Here is a 21,028-nt window from a genome sequence, read left to right on the forward strand (position 1 = left end):
CCTGGGCAGATATCCGGACTTAACGAAGTTGGCCAGGGTCTCATCAGTGATGTTGGATCTCATCCAGTTGCAAGTGATGGGAGCTTTGGGAGGCATGGTGACGGTTGGTGATCTATGATAAAGAGGAAAGTGTCCGGGTTAATTATAAGCCGGAGTTTATCATTCAAGTTACAATGACGGCTTATGAAGGGGACTAATGGTATGTATTGACATGGTGGGTTATTTAAGCCGTCAGAGCATTCAGGATGAGTTGGTCATCTGCGGCTTACTGCGGTTAAGTCGGAAGATACTACAGAGCATGGTTCTCTTTAAACCGGAAAAGTTCTACGGCGCGTGTTTTCTTTAAGTCGGAAATATAAGCCGCCAAGATTCAAGGGTTGCAGTTTTTACTAAGTGTGGTAAAACAGATTTCATACATTACAGTAACTTTTTCGGATCAAAATGGTCGGGCAAGATGAAAATTTTCTAGACCTAAAGAAACAGAAACAGGAGAAGTTCTTAAGGTGGAACATGGTTTTTAAGCAGTGAAAAGAGGATTTTTTGCAGATAGAATGGATCTCGAACAGTTACCGCAAAGGGTCTATGAAGAGTTAAGGTCAACGGGGGCAGTGGCTACAGGGGTTACCGAAACTTGCGGCAATGGTGAAGAACGCGAAGAACACAAGATGAACCCTACCACAGATTTGTTCTAGCAAGGCAGGGAAGACTCACCGGAGTTGAGGAAGAGCGAAGGTCGCCGTCGTTATCTGGTCCGGGTCAGGGTGATGCAGCGGCCGGGTCGGTGAAGATCAGGGGCGCGACGGCGGCGGCGGCGGCAGAAGCTCGGGCAGAGGAACGGCAGCGCGAGGAAGAAGGAGAGTGTGAGAAGAGAGTGTCGGGCCGGCCTATTTATAAGGCCGAGTCATAAGTGGGCGCGGGATTCAAGGAGGCCACGGTGTGGTTATCTCCCCCTCATGGCGCCTCGATTTTCGCAAAGACAGTAAAAGCAAAGATCCGTTGTGGATCTGGCGGAGTAAAAAACGGACTTAATAGAGGATGACGTCACGGCGGATTATCCGGAGTCCAGAGGATGACGTCACTCCGGGTTATGACCTTCACATGAATGATAAGCCGGAGATTTTTTCTGTCTACAGACCTGAAGATTGACACGAGCCGGCTCAAGTCAATCTGGGGCCTAATGTTGAGGATATAGACCTGGGGGTCACCCGCCAGGAGGGCCGGGTTACTCTAAGGATCATTACCAGAAGCCCGGAGCTAAGTTTCAGGATAATGGGCCAGAGATGGGCTGAGACCCGGATATGGCTTAAAGCCCGTAGTTACAATCATTGTTATAGTAGACTTGTAGTGTAAGGCAAGTATGGTTTAGAGTCCGAGCCGGACACTCTTATGAGCCGGCCGGGACTCTAAGGGCTGCTGGGCGTCAGCCTCCCTATATAAAGGGACGACCCGGCAGCGGTTTAAGGAGAACAATCTCATCAAGAGCCGGGCATAGCTGTTTAGCTCCCTGGCGATCATAACCCTAATCAATAACACCTCAAACTGGACGTAGGCTTTTACCTTCACCGTAAGGGGCCGAACCAGTATAAACCCTCATGTTCCTTGTCCCGTATAACCCCTTCAAGCTTCCTAGTTGCGATGGCTCCACGACTAAGTCCTAGCTCAAGGACATCTGCCGTGACAATTCCACGACACCGCCTGTCAAATTTCGTCGCATTCGGAGTCCGTTCGATAGCCCAACCGTTGAACTCATAGCGGTACCGTTGCCGGTACCTTCGTCGGACGTTTCGGTCTCCGAACGTCGCCGGGTCTCTCCCTCTCCTCTCCCACAGTCCAAGTCCAGCTCACTAAACCTCGCCTCGCGTCCGGAGTCGCCCGATCACGATCGGAGAGCTCCGAAGACTCCGAGACGCTCTAAAAACCCCTCCTAACCCTAATCCTAACCCCCCCTTTCCCTATTTATACACCCCCACATGCCATTTTTGGCCTCCACCAACCTCCCCCTCGTTTTCCGCGACTCCAGCCGCCACCTCCTCAGCCCAGCCGCCGCCTCCCTCCTCGAAATCCGGCACCGGCCACCTCCCCGCTGCCATGTGGCGCGTTCCCACTGGCCAGCGCCGCCACCCAGCGGCCTGGAGCCAACCAGGGGCGGCCACGCGTCCCAGCGCGCCCCCTGCCCACTCCCGGCCGCCGCGGCCCGCCCGGGCCCGGGGCTGGCCCGCCAGGCCCATCGGGGCTCGAGACGCCCAGGCCTGTCGCCGCCAGCGCTCGCCTCCTTCCCCGACGCCTCGCCGCCGCCTCCAGTGCCTCCGCCCCGCCGCCTCGCCACCGCCGGTGAGCGCCGCGCCGGCGCCGCCGCCGTTCCGGCGAGCCCGCGCCTCCCCAAGGTCCCTCTCCCTCTTGCTTCTTTCTCTTTCTCTCTCTCTCTCTCTCTCTCTCTCTCTCTCTCTCTCAGAGCTCTCTCCCTCTGCAGAGCCCGTCCCCGGCCTCCTCCGCCTTCCCCCGTGCCTCGCCGGACTGCCCCGACCACCGGAGTCACTGCCGCCCACGTTGACTTCGCCCCCCCTCGAGGTTGATTTCTACCAAGTCCCCAGTTTCTTGCATTATGTGAGCATGTTTGACCTATCATAACTTCATGCATATAGTTCCGTTTCGCGCGTGTAATATATCGAATTGTTCGTATCATGATGCTCTACATTTTGTTAAATTGCACCGTGTTCATTTGAGTCCATCTTGATGCCCAAATCATCGTTGCAAGAGTGTTAGTTGCTGTTAACTGCTGTTACTTATCAGAACTTGGTGATTTGTTATTTTTGTATCATTTTATCTGTGCATCTTTTGGGCATGAGCTGTACATGTGTTTTGTTGTATGCCATGCCATCTTTCCAGTGGCGTATGCCATGTATTTTTGTGACCTCTGTGGTGACTATCACAAGCATGCAAACTAGACCCCGTAATGTTTCTGATTTCAGATACGGTGATTTCTCCAAGTCTTTGTCTGCTGTTATTTTCTTGCCATGTAAACTTGATGCTACAGAGAGATCCATGCATATTTTGGAGATGTTCAGTAAGGATGTTTTGTAGCTATTGTTGTAATTGATCCATTCCTTTCCTTGTTTGAAATTATGGAGTGCCATAGCATGATCAATATTGCTCTAATTTTGCTATAAAATATTTCTGGCAGATTGTTTACGTGTTATTCAATTTTTCCAAGCTTGTTGTAGTTGATCTTTTCATGATATGTATTTGCTCTTGCCATGGTTAGCCTCATAAACATGCCATCTTGCTGTAGGTATGCTTGTTTTGTCATGCATTTCCTTGTGGTGAGTGCATCAAGCTCACCAACATGCCTTCATATTATAGTTTCTGCCATGCTCTGTTTACTGCTAAGTCTGAAACCTGATAACGAAACTTGCTATGTTTACATGGGTGCCATCATATCTTCTGATCCTTTTTGGCTTAGGGTCAGTAAGGGACTTTTGTCATACGTATTTAGTAGATTCATGCCATGCCTTGTTTTGCCATGTTAAGTTCCTGTAGCACGTTGATTTCGTGCTCTAAACATTGCTACCTGATGCTGTTTCAGTCATGTCCAGTAGTTTCACTAAGTCTGTGAACCTGTTATTATTTGCAATCTTGCCATGTCCTTTTGAGCTTGTTCTAGTGATTTCTGGAGATAGCTCAGTGTTCATGTTTTGTTGTGCTTTACCTGTACATCATGTCCATACCTTTTGTTGCTAAACTGCTGTAGCATATTGTTTTGATGCTTGCTAGTTGCCTAGTTGCTGTTTTGGACAGATTGTTGCTATGTCTTGTTTGGAGTGTATGTGTTGCACCGTTGCTCCATTTTGAGCATGCTCTATATGAAACTTACTTAGATTTGTATGTAGTCTCATATTATCATGTTGCATTCTTGTTTTGAGGTGTTTGCTTGATGTTTGTATACATTTTGCATCAATGTCATGTTTACCTTGTTTTGCTCGTATCTTCTAGACCGTAGCTCCGAATCTAATGAACTTTATATGTAACTTGACTAGAATTTCGTGTAGATCATCTTGGTGCTCTTTAACTTGCTGTTTAACAACTTCAACTTAATGCTTGTTCAGTTCTGGACCAATTTCGAAATTTGCATATGAGGACTTACCGGATTTGTTATATGTTGTTTCCGGCCTCATTTAAACTTGCTTTGATGTGTTGTTCTTGTATGCATCATCTCTCGTCATGAGTAGCTTCATATAGCCTTGTCATGCATCATACTTGGTTGAGCATCATGTCTTGTTCATGTGTGGTGTGTTTACCTTGTTGTGTGCTTCTTCTCGATAGTTCCCGTGTCGTTGCGATCGTGAGGATTCGTTCGTCTTCGTGGCTTCATATTCTTCATGGATTCGTTCTTCTTCCTAGCGGGAATTCAGGCAAGATGACTGTCACCTTGGATCTCATTACTATCATTGCTATGCTAGTTGCTTCGTTCTATCGCTATGCTGCGCTACCTATTCCCTTGCTCTTCAAGCCTCCCAAATTGCCATGAACCTCTAACATTTGTCACCCTTCCTAGCAAACCATTGTTTGGCTATGTTACCGCTTTGCTCAGCCCCTCTTATAGCGTTGCTAGTTGCAGGTGAAGATGAAGATTGCTCCATGTTGGATTATGTTTATGTTGGGATATCACAATATCTCTTATATTATTAATGCATCTATATACTTGGTAAAGGGTGGAAGGCTCGGCCTTATGCCTGGTGTTTTGTTCCACTCTTGCCGCCCTAGTTTCCGTCATACCGGTGTTATGTTCCCGGATTTTGCGTTCCTTACACGGTTGGGTGATTTATGGGACCCCCTTGACAGTTCGCTTTGAATAAAACTCTTCCAGCAAGGCCCAACCTTGGTTTTACCATTTGTCCAGCCTATTTCTTTTCCCTAGGGAGTCGCTCTCTCGAGGGTCATCTTATTTTAACCCCCCTGGCCAGTGCTTCTCTAAGTGTTGGTCCGAACCGAGCAGCCTGCGGGGCCACCTCGAGGAAACTCGAGGTCTGGTTTTACTCGTAGCTTGACTTATCCGGTGTTGCCCTGAGAACAAGATATGTGCAGCTCCTATCGGGATGTCGGCGCATCGGGCGGCTTTGCTGGTTTTCTTTTACCATCGTCGAAACGTCTTGTAACCGGGATTGATCGGGTCTTCCCGGGAGAAGGAATATCCTTCGTTGACCGTGAGAGCTTATAATGGGCTAAGTTGGGACACCCCTGCAGGGTATTATCTTTCGAAAGCCGTGCCCGCGGTTATGTGGCAGATGGGAATTTTTTAATATCCGGTTGTAGAAAACTTGACACTTGACCTTAATTAAAACTCATCAACCGCGTGTGTAGCCGTGATGGTCGCTTCTCGGCGGAGTCCGGGAAGTGAACACGGTTTCTGGGTTATGTTTGCCGTAAGTAGGAGTTTAGGATCACTTCTTGATCATTGCTAGTTCACGACCGTTCCTTTGCTTCTCTTCTCGCTCTCTTTTGCGTAAGATAGCCACCATATCATGCTTAGACGCTGCTGCAACCTCACTACCTTATCCTTTCCTTTCCCATTAAGCTTTGCTAGTCTTGATACCCATGGTAATGGGATTGCTGAGTCCTCGTGGCTCACAGATTACTACAACACCAGTTGCAGGTACAGGTTTTACGATGACCTATTTTGGAGTTCTTCTGCTTCTTCTTCGATCAGGGGATAGGTTCCAGGTCGGCAGCCTGGGCTAGCAGGGTGGATGTCGTTTGAGTTTTTGTTTATGTTTCATCCGTAGCCGGATGTTGATCTTATGTATTGATGTATTGATGTATTCTTGCCGCATTTGTATGCCTTGTATGTATCCCCAAATATTATGTAATGTTGATGTAATGATATCCACCTTGCAAAAGCGTTTCAATATGCGGTTCTATCCTTGGTGGGGCCTTCGAGTCTCTTTAGGATAGTATCGCATATTGGGCGTGACAAGTTGGTATCAGAGCCTCGGCCGACCCTAGGAGCCCCCCTTGATTGATCGTGTAGTTTGGCCGTTGTCGAGTCTAGAAGAAAACTTTTTCTGAGTCTAGTTATATCGGAGAGTAGGAATTCTTTTTACTCTGCCCCTTCGTCGCTCTGGTGAGAAATCTTGACGTAGGTGTTTTGAATTACCTCTCTTCCCCTTCAAATTTTTCTTCAGGATCACGTGGTTAGTTTTCGTTCGTTGTCCATCCTCTCTTTCAATCCGGCGCATTTCTCTTCGAGTGTTTTTGGTCCTCGTCATCTTTTGCGAGATCAGTCCTCAGTTATTTCTCTTCCGATGTTGTTACCCTGCCCGAAGTTGTCCTTGTTTTTCCCACCCGCCCACCCTTCTTCTTATCGGAACCGGAGTCTGTAATCGAGTATCCATCCTACTCGTGCGAAGTCTTTGCATTCTTTCCTCAATGATTTCAACCGGTGTTTTTCTCTTCAAACTTTTTCGTCGATTTCCCCTTCCTAGTTGCCGTTGTTTTCCCGCCCTCCCACCCCTTTTATTCCCGGAGTCTGAGCCGCTATTCAAGCATCAATTTCATTCATGCGGAGTATCTTCAGTTATTTCCTCAATTATCTCAACCGGTGAATTTCTCGTCTCGTTCGACATTCTGCATCTCTCTTTTCTTCTCCGGTGGATTCAATTCCAATTTTCGGTAGTGATTATATTCTTTCCTCGGCTCAAATGTTTCTCGTTGCTCGTTCCCCTCTCGTCATTTTATCGTTTCGGAGTGATGAAGACATCTCAGGAGATTCGTCTGTGTTCGATTTAATTCGAGGTTGTCACCTCATTCAAATATTTCAATTGTTCCGGTGCATCATTTCTCATTCAACAATCCTTTCCTAATGGTGTTTCTTTTCAGTGGGCCCTAACCCACAGGTCTTTTCCCAGGATTTACCTGACTCTTCTAAGTTTTCTGGAGTTATTCTCAAATTCTTTTCGAAGTTGACGTAAGTATGTATTTCATCAGTCAGATGTTTCTTCAAGATCGCTTTCAAATTCTTTCTTGTTCGGGTCAACATTTTTATCCTGGAGTATCTCAACAATTTTGGTGCTATTTCTCGTCGTCATTCTCAATGTCTGAAGACCGAAGAAGAATTTCTCTTAAATCTTGTCCGCTCTCCCGGAGATTCGCGGTGCTAACTCGATGTTATCCTATCAAATCGTTACAAGGCGTGCAATTATTTTCATCCATCCGGAGCTTTTCAGGAGTTGCTTCCCATCTCGATTATCCGGAGGCCTTCATTTCAGAATATTTTGTCGTCCTAAGTTTTCTAATCCGTTCTCCGATTATTCGATATTCATGCCTATTCGTTCGTCTCCATATTCTTCCGGTGCTGCGTTCAAGTATGCTTCAATCAGCTCGCGATCTCTTCTTTCAATTGCATCTTGATTCCCTCATGTATATTCGTGCTTTTCCTATTTTTCCCGGTGAGTCATCCTCCTTCGTCAGTCAATTTCGAATTCTAACGGTGGTTCGTTCAAGATTCCTTTGGTTGTTATCATATCAATTATTTCGTTCTTTCCAAATCCTACCGGTGGTTCATGAAGACTTTCGCAAGTTTTGTCGCTATATCTCCCTTTAATCCTTTCCAACCCGAATAAGTAGTATGTAAATCCATTGTTTTTCTCATCGATTTAATCGATGGAGGATAGCATAACGTAATTCTTATTCTTATTTCATCGTCGCCAAGCAATTCCTTTTCTTTAGAGTTTGTTCTTGATGAATAAATCCTAGTTCAAAGTGTTTTCATCTTTTCTTTTCCGGAGTTCCAAGCTTCCTCGGCCATCTCGTCGGAATCCCCATCTAAATCATCGCAAGGCTTTAATCTTATTTCTTATCTTCCTTCAATTTTATCTCGGCATCTTTTTGTTACCGGAGTTCTTCACGGTGGCTCATCATGATTTAATCCATTCTTCAAGTGTTCATCAAGATTCTTTTGGAGGACCTCAAGTATTTTTCCTTCTTGCTTCCCAAAGTGCAATTAATTCTCCGTATTCTTTTGAAGTGGAGTTTTGCATTTCTTCGTTCTCTCTCAGCTATTCATTTTTTTTATTCCGCTTGTGGTAGGTTACCACCTCATAAATTTTGAGATGTTATCCATAAGTCCACAACAAGCTTATTCTTTTCGTTGTTGATTTTCTCAACAATTACGTTCAATGTTTCCTTCTAAGGTTGCTTTCAATTTCATAAGTGGCACAAGTTGTCATTTTCTTCTCCGTTCTTTTCATTCAACTTTTTCAATTCTTTCCGGAGGTTTTGTGTCGTGTCTTCGTCAAGTATCATTCCATCTTCTCTAGTTCATGTTCGATCCTCTCCTTGTTCAGCCGGAGTGCTGCATAAAGTCCTCCGTTTTTATTCCTTTTCGATTTTGTTTCAACCGGAGTGCCGCTTAAATCCTTTCAGTCTTATTCGTTTCTTATCTTGTCTAACCGGAGTGGTTTCGAATTCAGGCTTATTCCTTGAGCTTTTGCTTCTTGTCTCATTCAACATTCCTCTTTTCTTCTCGAGTGTTCTTGACTTTGTTCATCCTCACTGTTTTGGTTCTTATTTCACCTCTTCCCTTTTTCCTTCCGTCTCGGTCCTAAGATCTCGGGACGAGATCTCTTGTTAGTGGAGGAGTGTTGTAACGCCCTGGATCCGATGCGCCAGGTGTCACCCAGTTATTCGTCGTCATTGCCATGTCATTTGCTTGTGTGTTGCATTTTTCCATGTCATCATCTGCATTTCATATCATGTCATCATGTGCATCGCATTTGCATACGTGTTCGTCTCATGCATCCGAGCATTTTCCCCGTTGTCCGTTTTGCAATCCGGTACTCCTATGTTCCCCGGCGCCCCCTTTTGCCTCTTTTCGTGTGCGGGTGTTAAACGATTCTCGGAATGGGTCGGTATTTGCCGAGTGGCCTTGGTATAGCACCGACAGACCGCCTGTCAAATTTCGTCGCATTCGGAGTCCGTTCGATAGCCCAACCGTTGAACTCATAGCGGTACCGTTGCCGGTACCTTCGTCGGACATTTCGGTCTCCGAAAACGTCGCCGGGTCTCTCCCTCTCCTCTCCCACAGTCCAAGTCCAGCTCACTAAACCTCGCCTCGCGTTCGGAGTCGCCCGATCACGATCGGAGAGCTCCGAAGGCTCTGAGACGCTCTAAAAACCCCTCCTAACCCTAATCCTAACCCCCCCCCCTTTCCCTATTTATACACCCCCACATGCCATTTTTGGCCTCCACCAACCCCCCCCCCCCCCGTTTTCCGCGCCTCCAGCCGCCACCTCCTCAGCCCAGCCGCCGCCTCCCTCCTCGAAATCCGGCGCCGGCCACCTCCCCGCTGCCATGTGGCGCGTTCCCACTGGCCAGCGCCGCCACCCAGCGGCCTGGAGCCAACCAGGGGCGGCCACGCGTCCCAGCGCGCCCCCTGCCCACTCCCCGCCGCCGCGGCCCGCCCGGGCCAGGGGCTGGCCCGCCAGGCCCATCGGGGCTCGAGACGCCCAGGCCTGCCGCCGCCAGCGCTCGCCTCCTTCCCCGACGCCTCGCCGCCGCCTCCAGTGCCTCCGCCCCGCCGCCTCGCCACCGTCGGCGAGCGTCGCGCCGGCGCCGCCGCCGTTCCGGCGAGCCCGCGCCTCCCCGAGGTCCCTCTCCCTCTTGCTTCTCTCTCTCTCTCAGAGCTCTCTCCCTCTGCAGAGCCCGTCCCCGGCCTCCTCCGCCTTCCCTCGTGCCTCGCCGGACTGCCCCGACCACCGGAGTCACTGCCGCCCGCGTTGACTTCGCCCCCCTCGAGGTTGATTTCTACAAGTCCCCAGTTTCTTGCATTATGTGAGCATGTTTGACCTATCATAACTTCATGCATATAGTTCCGTTTCGCGCGTGTAATGTATCGAATTGTTCGTATCGTGATGCTCTACATTTTGTTAAATTGCACCATGTTCATTTGAGTCCATCTTGATGCCCAAATCATCGTTGCAAGAGTGCTAGTTGTTGTTAACTGCTGTTACTTATCAGAACTTGGTGATTTGTTATTTTTGTATCATTTTATCTGTGCATCTTTTGGGCATGAGTTGTACATGTGTTTTGTTGTATGCCATGCCATCTTTCCAGTGGCGTATGCCATGTATTTTTGTGACCTCTGTGGTGACTAGCACAAGCATGCAAACTAGACCCCGTAATGTTTCTGATTTCAGGGACTTAGTGATTTCTCCAAGTCTTTGTCTGCTGTTATTTTCTTGCCATGTAAACTTGATGCTACAGAGAGATCCATGCATATTTTGGAGATGTTCAGTAAGGATGTTTTGTAGCTATTGTTGTAATTGATCCATTCCTGCCCTTATTTGCAATTATGGAGTGCCATAGCATGACTCAATCTTGCTCTACTTTTGCTATAAAATATTTCTGGCAGATTGTTTACGTGTTATTCAATTTTTCCAAGCTTGTTGTAGTTGATCCTTTCATGCTACTAGATGACCCGTTGCGCCAATGGCGCAAAGGCCGAGTGTAAGCCAATCGTTGTAAGAGTGTGCGTTAACATATTATTGTTCGAAAAGAATAGCTCATATATTATATGCAGTAAGTATAGTAGGTTGGAAATGATGCACTAAGTCATGTAGGATGGCCAATGTCTTGCAGAAAGGTAAATAACCTTTTTAGTTATGCCACAAATATGAAATAACGATGCTCTTTGAATAAATGAATACTGGCTTCTGTAAGAGGAATTGAAGTAGATGTAATAGTAAATGGAAGAACAGAACCGTGCCTTGCAAATGTTTGTTTTTTTACATGAAGGAAAAGAAAGACCTTTTCTTGTGAGTAACAAAAGGAAAAAAGAAAGAAACACCTTTTTGTTCTCTTTATATGGAGATAAGTATTTCGATGGGCCAATGTTATGTACCCCGGCCCACGAATAGCGACAGTCGTGGCCCGTGAAGAGCCGAATATGAAGCGGCAGCGAGTGGATCCAGCGAGCCTGTGTATCCCCTTTCTTCCTCGTCTCTTCAGTTCGTCGTCAGAGGCGTCTCCGAAGCCACCGCCCGGTGCGATTTCTGCTCTGTTCTGATTTTGGATTTGTCTGCATGTTTGGATTTAGCTTTGATTTATCTGGAACTTGCGTCTCCGCTATTTATGTGTCGATTTCCACCCCTCCTGTCTCCTTTTTTAGCCATGATAGATCTCGAGTTGTATTTATTTATATCTACGGATGTGCCCATAGGGAAGTAAATCGCCGTGGTTATTTCAATGGCGGCATTGTTTTGATTGAAGATCCATCATTTTGTAGGTTCCTGCGACGGGGGATCATGAGGGGATCTCGAACCGATCCTATGGACATCAACTCTGATGGAAGCACTGACAGTAGGTCTGATGAACACTCGAATAGCAGCTCAGATGGGTGTGCTGATAGCTCCTCTGATGAAGGAATGCGTATGAGCTCCGATGAAGTGATGTACATCAGCTCTGATGAAGAAAGGCACATAAGCTCTGATGAAGGCGGGGACACCAGCTCAGATGAAAGCGTATACACCAGCTCTGATGAAGGTGTATACACGAGCTCTGACGAAGATTCATACAGGAGCTTTGATGGAGGTGCACATACCACCTCTTCTAAAGGTACTTTTTCACACGTGCATCTCAGTATCCTGGAGTTTCATTGCATGTACTTAGAGCCACAAATTCTAGAACTGAAAGCTTTCACTTTCAAGGGAGGAGGTCGGACATGAACTATGAGGATTTGAGAGAAATTTAGTTTATATAAAGTTGAAGAAAGGCATGAAAGCTTTCACTTTCAAGGCAGGAGCTTTGACAGGAATTGTGAGGATTTTAGAGAAATTCAGTTTGTATAAAGCAGAAGAAAGGCATGCAGTACTTTGGTGTGGTTATTAGCTTATTGTTATTCTCAAAATCTGGTATTAAAGATATGTACGACCGAACTGGCCGACACGATTTTAGGTCCGATTTGCTAATGGTGGTTACATGATCTTAATTTGCAATATAGTGTGTGATGGAAGTATGATTTTAGGTCCAATTCGTTAACAGTGGTTATATGATCTCAATTTGCGATACAGTTTGTGATGGAAGTATCAGTTTGGTGGCTTTCATCACATTTATTGTATAGGTTTCCTTTTTATATTTTAAGATGCCTCAACTCTCTGTCTTTTTAGCCACATATATTCATTATTCAACCCTCATGCCATGTACTTGCTGGGATAGGCAACAAATGGAGGAGAGTAGACTACAGAGAATGTTTTTAGGCTGCAAAAGTAGCGGATGAACATTCTTTGAACACTATGTAACATTGCGACCTATTCTTAGGTTTATGCTTTGATTAATTGTATCGTTTTTGTTGCTCCCAGCTCTGTTCTTGGCTGAAGACTATTTGTTATAATTTATGGAAATTGGAGGATGTATGTATATGTATAGTATGTATTTTATTGTTTGGGTGACAGATGTATAGCATCGTGAAGGCGACGAATGATCAACCTGTGCTGGCATGATGTTATACATCTCCATATGATCAACAACATCATAAGAGAAATACCATCTCTGCTATTTTATTTGTTCAGCAATGATGAAACTATCCTGTCTTGGGTTACTTTTGTTTGGAATGCTTTTTTAAATTCACAGCCTAACTTGCATATAACCGTGCCAGTTATTGTTATCCTTTGCACTTATAATTTCCTGGCTTGTTCAATTATGTAGGAGTGCATAAGCGGATGAAGGTAAAGAAGCCTTGGAAGGTATGCATGTCCGTGTGTGACCGTCCTAAACATTACACAGTTGGTAAGCGTTGCTTGCTCATGATTAACTGATTCTGCTGTTCGTTGGCTGAATCAAATCAATCTGTTTGGTTTTGGTTGCAGGCTATAATCCAGACTCTAATGGTAGATGGATGTATTCAAAGAATTTGAAGATGTCAATGTGTGCTCGGAAGCGTCTCAGCCACTATATTAAGTCAGTTAAGCCTGCTATTGGCCACTACGTGTGTGAGATGAACAAAACCTTTACCAAGGCTGGGCAGAGAATGGTATGACTTTTTTGAGTGTACTTACATTCGCATCAGCGTATTAGCCTGTCATATCATTTGACTATAGCTCTGATGTGTTTTTGTAGTACTTCTCTACTTCCTTCACTAAAGAGTATCTGGTGGATTTCATTACCACTCCAGTTGATGGGGTGAAGATCAAGCTATCAGTTGGTCGGTGTGCAAGACGTGTTCGCCTTATTAATGGCGTGGACAACAGGGCCGCCATAACACATAACTGGAGTGACTTTGCAAAGGAAGCGAAGCTGACAAAAGGGGAAATATGTGTTTTCTCTGTTCGAGCTTGCAAAGGGAAACCAGAATTCACCGTTCACAAGATTTAGAAGGTTTGTACATGCACCGTGCGTTTAGTTTGTACAAGGATTGCTATTTTATTGCCTGGTGTAAGTAAGTTTGTACTTGTGCAGGTGTCTACAACGCAGCGTTTAAGGACGTGTATCTAAGGTGTTCCATAAGGCTATGTATATATACCTATGTCTAGTTATGGTTCCATGTCTAGTTATGTTTAGGTGTTGCATGGACTCTAGTCAAGTGTGCTGAGTTGGGGGGGGGGGGCAGTATGCATTCCTTTTGGTAGTGATCTATCTGTCATGATGTTCATGTAATGGAACGGTGATTGAAATTGTGAACCATGTGTGACCTGTGCGCTGTTTGCTAAGCCTCCAATGCTGTTTGTTTTAAGGCATGAAGTAACTTTCACCAGGAGAAGAAATTTTAGTGATATAAATCTTGTAGGTGTTGCTAGCTGGGGTCTTGCTTTGCTGCTGTTTCTGTGACCGGATTTGTGTTGGCCAGCATTATTTTGATGTCACATGTCTTTGTGTTTTTGCTCATCATAGTCTTGTTCCTTTTACCCACAAAAAAAAAGACCTGGCAGCTGAACCGGGTCTATTTTTTGGGCAACAATGTGCTAATTCCCAGTTCATTTTGTTTGGATGAAGATCTGTAGCTTGTATGGTCACGGTTTTACCATGATGTTTCCATTATTTATCTGACGAAGGAAGATGCAATGGCAATTTGGGGCATAAGAGACACGATAAATAGTTTGAAGGACGTATTGTGATTTTAGCTGTAATTTCTTTACTTATATATGACCTTGCTATTACGGATTTGTTGTAAGAGTATTGAACAGATGGTATCATGTGAAGCAAAGAATTCTCATAAATTAATGGCTAAGTTTATTGTTCTGCACCAACTCTGCTGCCAACACACAATAAAATTTAAGAATTAACAAATGAGTTATTGGCAAATAAGTTTCGGTTGCACATATATACTGAAAGCTCACGAAAGAAAACATGAATATCGAAAACACATGATATGGTTTTTGCCAGTAGCAAACATCCTAGGGTGGAACATCACAACAGCTTAGCTATAATAAAGGAAAATAAGAATGTGATTTTTATGAAGGCCAATTTCCATGGAGTTCGATGTGTGTAAGAAGGTGGGAAAATAGGAGTATCTGAATTTTTTTTTTTGCTTTTTTAGGAATAGGGCATCATATTCTGTAAGCGTTTATAAATTCCAAGCAATTAATTAGTATGAAGTAGGACAAATACGTAAGATAAATTTCTTGAAACAAAGTGGTAGTTCATTGTATGCAAAAAAACTATACATGGTATGTCAATATATATGCCTATGAACTTGAATACATGGACAATACGAATGGTTGGTGCGTGTGATGGAAAGGGCCAACGTCTCGGCCCTGAGAAGGCGGATGGCCCATAGGAGAAAAGGGGTACTCTGAAGCAATGGACTTAGCGAGGAAAAGAAGCATGAGAAGGCAGGCCGGGAAAAAAAATAGGCGGCACTCATTTTTCTTTAGCAAGCGTTTAAAACTCTAAAAGGTAGAACATTTCACAGTAGCATGTATGAATAGTGCTATTCAATTTTGGTTTTACAGATAACGGTGCCATTATCCAAAAGCAGATGCGTTTACTATTTTTTGTGGACAGGGAATATGTGTTTTTGTTGGGCCAGATACAAATAACTTGTGAGTACAATATTAATACATTTAAATTGTTAGAAAGTCATTATAAAAATGGTCAAATGGGCAAACGCTGGAATTTGAATAGGAGTACTGTCAGAATATGAAATAATTCTCTATGGAATACAGCTGACTACACAACACTAAGAAATGAAGCAAGAAACAAAAAGTTAGTAAAAGATAACTTTAGCAGGTGGGAAGTGATGGGTGTACCTACATATAGCATATTTATAGAACCACTGGAACATTGCAAGGATTAACACAAAAAACTCTGAAACATTTAAAAGTTCACATAGAGCAGGACTACTTTAGAGAAGAGTTTCCAATACATGATATGATATTAATAGAAATAGATAACATCATTCGAAACTTACATAATAAACTGCATGAGTAGGATATAATTATACAGGTCCAGTGTCGTCTAATTCTTGTACAACAAAACATTTGCTGAGCAAACAAAACAAATAAGACATGGTAGCGATAATATGGAGAGCCATCATTGAGACTTGAGGCATAGACAGAGGGCAAAACTCCTTGAACACGTGCACGTATGCTCACATTTGAGCAACATTAGTCCTGTCTACGCACCCTGGATGTTGGGGATGATATAGCAGTTAGACATTTACATTCAAAGACACATCAACAGGCGATATCGAAGTATGCAATATCAGATAAAAAAACCTCACTGAAAGACATTGGTTATATATGTATGAAACAGTAGATAAGGGAACAAACGCCAAGTTAGTACGCTACATTTTGATGTTTTTTGCCGATGCTTTACGTTGTCAAAGAAATGCTCTAATAATTTTCTAGACGAAGTATGGGTGGATGAGGATGATCACTATTGGAAAGTAAGAAACAGATAATCTTCTGTAAAGAGAGATGTAGATGTTGTAAAGAGAGTGCTAATGACAAGCAGGGTATGCTGAATTCTAAAAGAAAGTGCATATTTTAATAGTGCACGACCGGGATTTGTACAGCAACTTATAAGGATAAGCACAGAACTATATGTAAGGCGAGCAAGGTCTAGGCAGTGCATTTGAGAATGCTATACAGGAAATGATCCTACAAGCTATCTTACATGTGATCCGTGCATTTAGTCTTTAAAGAGTAAAGCTCTGCGGGCAACAGGCTGAGATATTATTTCTTTGCTGGAGCTGTGATCTGTTTCACTGGGAAAGCAATAGACATGAGTAATCTATATAATTGCATGAGTCTAAAGAGCAGGAGGGAGGGCATGTTACTTGGTTGATGTTTCTTTGTTTGGCGGCAGCGAACCCGGAGTGTCGTTGAGGCCATCCTACAAGTCAATGAGTAATTGTATGTAAAATGGTATGTGGTATTGGAGGAACGCAAGCGGAGAGCAAAACAAAGCAATGATTACCTCTGATTTATTCACACATTTAGCTGTTGGAGTGCTATCATCATTACTCTCTGAACGAGGCCTCTTCTTTGTTGTAGTCAAGGAGCTGAGCTGTTTTTGAAACGACTCCACACGATCATATAGCTCTGATGACCAGAACTGCTCAGCTTTGAGTTGTCTCTGGCAATTATTCAGATCTGCTGAGTTGTAGTCATCTATCGTAATTATGCCCGTCGTCAACAGATAGGACAAAGCAGCAGAACATGCTGATTCAACAGCGTCGCTGGCAAATTGAGTTGATTCTCCAAAGAACACCTGTTGGGTTGGCAATATGCTTTTGCTGTGAGGTTGTAGATCGATTTTCACTGATGCCATCACCGTGGCGTCATCATCATCAGTTAGCTCAAATGCATGCATTGTAGCGCGGATTCGCTTGATAGCCTGTTCAAGCATATACCTTCTGCTAATGGTAACAGAGATGGCAGAGAGCTGCATTCAATAGAAAGACGAAAGAATTTATCAAGTCAACTGGATACGGTAACACAAAGAATGTTGATGCATATACATGGCCTAGTCATAACCTGTGGAAGCCCCTTGACTATGAAATCATCATCGTCCATTGAGCTGGCAATGTCCGCAGGACGGGGCTATATAAAATTTCAGTGGCATGGGAATAAAGCACAGGTTAAAACTATTTAAAGGCAATCACAGGGACCTATGTAAGCAAAGTAACAGAAGTATGATAGTAAAGGCAGAATGCTCAAGTAAATTTGCAAGCATAGAAATGCAATTCAACACACGATTCAAATACAATAGCGTGCAGCGAAACAAATAGACAAAGCACCAAGCTTTGGCAGCATATGCTGCATAACCGAGAGTACCATGGTTCGATAGGATATGGTTCGATATGGTAGATTACATTATCAGGTGCACACTTACATACAGACCATCACAACTAAATAGATAGATTCGGACGCATTGATTGTACCATGGTTCGATAAGACACACACGACATATGGTTATAGATAACTATATTAGTAGGGAACAGTGACTGGCTCTAACGATGATGATGGCGATCTGATGGTCCTTATGAGATTAGAAGCGATCTTCAGGCAGGGCACGGAAGTCATCAGAGCAGCACCCTTTGTCGTCAAAGACCTCCTCATCATAAAATGAGGTTCTTAGTTCCAGGTGTGACGGTGGATTTCCATCGCCTTGGGTTGACAGACCTTTATCTTCATCTATTGGCTGTTCCTGACCGTATGGATAAACGCCAGTCTCCTGAAGGTTAACCATTGTGTCATTAGTGCACTGCTGAAGATGTTCGCTGTTGGCCTCTACATTGAGAAGAACATTGTTAAGCTCCAGGTCATCTGGACCAGATCCTGGGCTCATCCTGCTACTGACCAAATGCTTAAGATTGTTGGCGACGCTCTGTTCTGTGTCCAGGGATCCATCCGATCCTTTGCTCAGGAGTTTGTTTTTTCCAATGCTCTCTTTTAGCTTCTGTCTCAGACATGCGTTGTCCCTCTTCATTGCCTTAAGCTACTGATACAACACTGCATTTGTTTTTTCCACAGCCTTCAGTTGATCATAACTATAGTCTTTTGGAACCACGCCCTCATAAGCATCCATGTATTTAATTGCTGCTGCAGCTACATAATCTTGAGCTTCCTCAAGATCTTGGTGCTCCGAGGTAGAAATGGAAACCTTGACAGGTGAACGCTTGAGCCTGATCTTGATTGGATAGAAGGTAACAGTGACTTGCAGATGGGAACCATCTGTTGGGCTTGCTGAGTAGGTGGCCCCTGGCAGGCCAACCTTCGCTAACATAGCATCAAGCAGGATCTTAGATGAAATTGGAACAGAAGCCATTGTCTGGACCTGCCGCAAGTGAGAGAGAATGTCACTATCACAAAGAGCTGGCTTGACGTATAGTATCATCCTCAAGTCTGTATGGGTTGGAAGGGGAAGAAAACATGATAGGTGACAAGTGGGTTCTACAGTTTGGATTTTGTGATGAGAAGACTAACTGCAGGTGGATCAGGATGTCTACTATCATTTTCCTATAATATATAATTCACAGCTTATAGGAAGGTTGTGGAATTGAAGTAAATTATTAGGTAGATCCATCGCTCTCATCTATTTTGTTTACCTTGGACAGAAAGGATATTAAGCCTGACCACACTAAAACACCACCATGTCTTAGGTAGTCAGACACAATACTAAGGATAAAAAAATCAAAAGCACTGGCACAAGGGGTTTCAGCCACATTATGTACTGGTGCCTCAAAGCCAGCTTAACAGTAAATTAGACCAGAACGGAATAGATATATACTTGAGGAAGACGATGGTGACCGGTGGTAGAAGAACTGCTAGGCGGGTCGGCAGAAAAAATCGTGGATCTAAAAGAAGCATGAGAAACCGGATTAGAGCATCCAATTTGCAGTAAGAGAAGGGAACATAGTAGAGTAGTAAAATACAATGGCGGCGAAGGGAATACCATGGGGAAGAGTCAGTCGGCGGCGGTCTTCATAGCTTCCATGGCAAGCTTCTAATGGCCGTCGCTGAGGGTTGGATTTGAGAGTGCTACCAGAGAGAATGGGGAGGAGAGGAATGGATAAGATGCACAGAAGGAGAAGACAAGAGCGCCTCGCCCGCTGTGGGCCTCGGCGGTGAGATTCACCGCATGCACCGTCGATGAACAGAGAATGTCCGAGGTTTCAACGAGTAGCCACAGGACAGGTATATGTCCTGTTGCGTGAAAGATTTACCGGAGGGGATAATTGGTCCTAGTGTCACCTCCACTCTCCGCGACTGGGCTGTAGGCAGGCTGTATCTGGGCCGTACATAGCTACATGTTCATTAGGCCTGAATAGAACACAATACTTGTTTTGTCGACTCAGCGAACTGCTCATGCTCCTGTGGAACAGCAGAATTCCTATGTGAAGCTCTGCATTATTCCCATTCCACCAGGCCTGATGTAATTTGTTGGTGCAATGGCAATGTTAATACTTTGGACCTAGTCACCTCGGCAGATTGGATTAATTTTTCTTTTGTGGATCTTTTCTTGTAAGATGTGAACAATTTCTTTTCAAAAGCACGATTGCTTTCAGTACAGAAGACACGAGCTTTAAAAAAATGCTAGAAATGTTCTGAATTTGTAAAATAGCACGCATTTTGAAGATTTGGACAACCATTGAAAAACAGAAACATTTTTCTGAAACGATGATCATTTTATGGTAGAAATGAAGACAATTTAGAAAATAGGAAAGCACGAACATTTGGTGAATTTGCGAACAAACGATGGGAAAGCAGGAGCATTTTTTAAAAATTACGGGCAACTCTTCACAGCAATGAACAACTGTTGAATTTTAAACACTTGTAAGAAGAAGCAAAATTTCTTAATTTACAAACAATTTTGGAACAGGGAAAACTTTTAACTGTTGACCTTTCGCAAAGAGAGTACTTTTTGAGAATAATGAAAAAGTTTTCAAGCTGCTAATAATTTTTCAACCTGCGGCCAAATTTAAAATAGCTTTTTTATGCATAAACAAATTGTGAACGCACAATGGCAATTTGGATTTTAAAATAAAGTACATATAATATTTTGGCAGCTGTTGCTATTTGAAGGGCAGAATTCGACTTTGATTGTAAACCAGGGCCTTGATTATCAATCTAAGATTTATTTTGTCGTAAGACCACTGAGCAGATGATATAATGGGAAGCCGTGTGGAAGCTAATTATTGTGAGAGAATGCATTAATATATTTGTTGCTTCAAAAGAATAGCTAATGTACTATATGCAGTGAGCAGATAAGATTGGAAATGGTGCACTAAGTCATGTAGGAAAGTACTATTGACTTTCTTCAGATGTAGTAGTTGTTGATGATCGTTTGTTATATAAACAGGAATTTAATTGCTTTTAATTCGTTGCATACACCATGATTGGAAGACGTGATCACAGGGAAGCTCTGATGAAAGCATTGAAGCAAAAGCATGCATAAAAGGAAGTTTGTTTCTTGAGTCATAGTTTTCAGGAAACAATAGCAGGAGAGGAGTCCTTCACAGAGAGAACAATATAATCTAAAGATCATAGCCTATATAATACAGTATTTTTTACCATAGGAACAGCAAGGGAAGACTAAAGTTTATATAAAGCTTGCTCGGAGTTTTCCAAAAGGGGAAAGATCTTGGTCTTATTGATATGAAACAAAAGGTGGCTGTTTTAGTAACCACTGAAGCATGCTGGCCAGGATACATTGACCAAAGGCTAGCAGTAACTATTTCTGGTTGCTTTGAGGTGCTGCCCAAAATTATAGGATGTCCGATGTCGCTTGAAAAGTGTGTTATATTCAGAACTGAGAGCATGCCTACTGAGAGCGTGCTTGACGGTGGTTAGATTATTTAAAAAAGAAGTGGCTATTGTGTACGGTTAAGCTAGGGAAGTGAGTATTGTTTTGGTGTGAATTGAATGGAGTTTGATATTTTGCAGATATGCACTTATAGTTGCAAATGCTTTGTAAAATAGGCAGGAATGTAATTGCTCTTATTTTTTGTACACACTGTGATCACAAGACATGATTAGAAGGTAGTTTTGATGAAAGAATTGAAGTGAAAGCATACATGAAAGAAAAGGTTGTT

At 43.8% G+C, this 21,028-nt stretch overlaps 2 protein-coding genes across 4 annotated transcripts; one reads left to right on the plus strand and one right to left on the minus strand.

The window, feature by feature from the left end:
* The first annotated feature begins 11,129 nt into the window (after positions 1–11,129).
* On the plus strand, positions 11,130–13,566 carry LOC109732773 (uncharacterized). Its single transcript, XM_020291963.4, has 5 exons — positions 11,130–11,607; positions 12,697–12,777; positions 12,858–13,021; positions 13,108–13,365; positions 13,447–13,566. The coding sequence occupies exons 1-4, from the start codon at positions 11,298–11,300 to the stop codon at positions 13,360–13,362; spliced, it is 810 nt and encodes a 269-aa protein (XP_020147552.4). The 5' UTR covers positions 11,130–11,297; the 3' UTR covers positions 13,363–13,365; positions 13,447–13,566.
* An 813-nt stretch (positions 13,567–14,379) lies between these two features.
* On the minus strand, positions 14,380–18,974 carry LOC120976748 (uncharacterized). 3 transcript variants are annotated; one of them, XM_073510610.1, is made up of 7 exons: positions 18,889–18,974; positions 18,724–18,790; positions 16,968–17,033; positions 16,408–16,875; positions 16,268–16,323; positions 16,105–16,195; positions 14,380–15,612 (listed from the first exon to the last, which is right to left on the minus strand). In XM_073510610.1, exons 3-6 carry the CDS (start codon positions 17,004–17,006, stop codon positions 16,120–16,122), a joined length of 639 nt encoding a protein of 212 aa, XP_073366711.1. In that variant the 5' UTR covers positions 17,007–17,033; positions 18,724–18,790; positions 18,889–18,974; the 3' UTR covers positions 14,380–15,612; positions 16,105–16,119. The 3 variants fall into 3 exon arrangements, with proteins under 3 accessions (XP_073366711.1, XP_040260020.1, XP_040260017.1); XM_040404086.3 differs by having other exon boundaries at positions 16,968–18,270; XM_040404083.3 differs by having other exon boundaries at positions 18,724–18,909.
* Positions 18,975–21,028: the final 2,054 nt, after the last annotated feature.

Source organism: Aegilops tauschii, chromosome 3, assembly GCF_002575655.3.
Source record: "Aegilops tauschii subsp. strangulata cultivar AL8/78 chromosome 3, Aet v6.0, whole genome shotgun sequence".
Classification (NCBI taxonomy): Eukaryota; Viridiplantae; Streptophyta; class Magnoliopsida; order Poales; family Poaceae; genus Aegilops; species Aegilops tauschii.

Coding starts and splice junctions, on each gene's coding strand:
- LOC109732773 (XM_020291963.4), top strand. CDS start 11,298: ATGAGGGGATCTCGAACCGATCCTATGGACATCAACTCTGATGGAAGC. Junction 12,778..12,857: donor TCCTAAACATTACACAGTTG/GTAAGCGTTGCT, acceptor TTTTGGTTGCAG/GCTATAATCCAGACTCTAAT. Junction 13,022..13,107: donor CCAAGGCTGGGCAGAGAATG/GTATGACTTTTT, acceptor GTGTTTTTGTAG/TACTTCTCTACTTCCTTCAC.
- LOC120976748 (XM_040404083.3), bottom strand. CDS start 18,891: ATGGTATTCCCTTCGCCGCCATTGTATTTTACTACTCTACTATGTTCC. Junction 16,324..16,407: donor AATGTGTGAATAAATCAGAG/GTAATCATTGCT, acceptor ATTGACTTGTAG/GATGGCCTCAACGACACTCC. Junction 16,196..16,267: donor AACAAAGAAACATCAACCAA/GTAACATGCCCT, acceptor TTGCTTTCCCAG/TGAAACAGATCACAGCTCCA.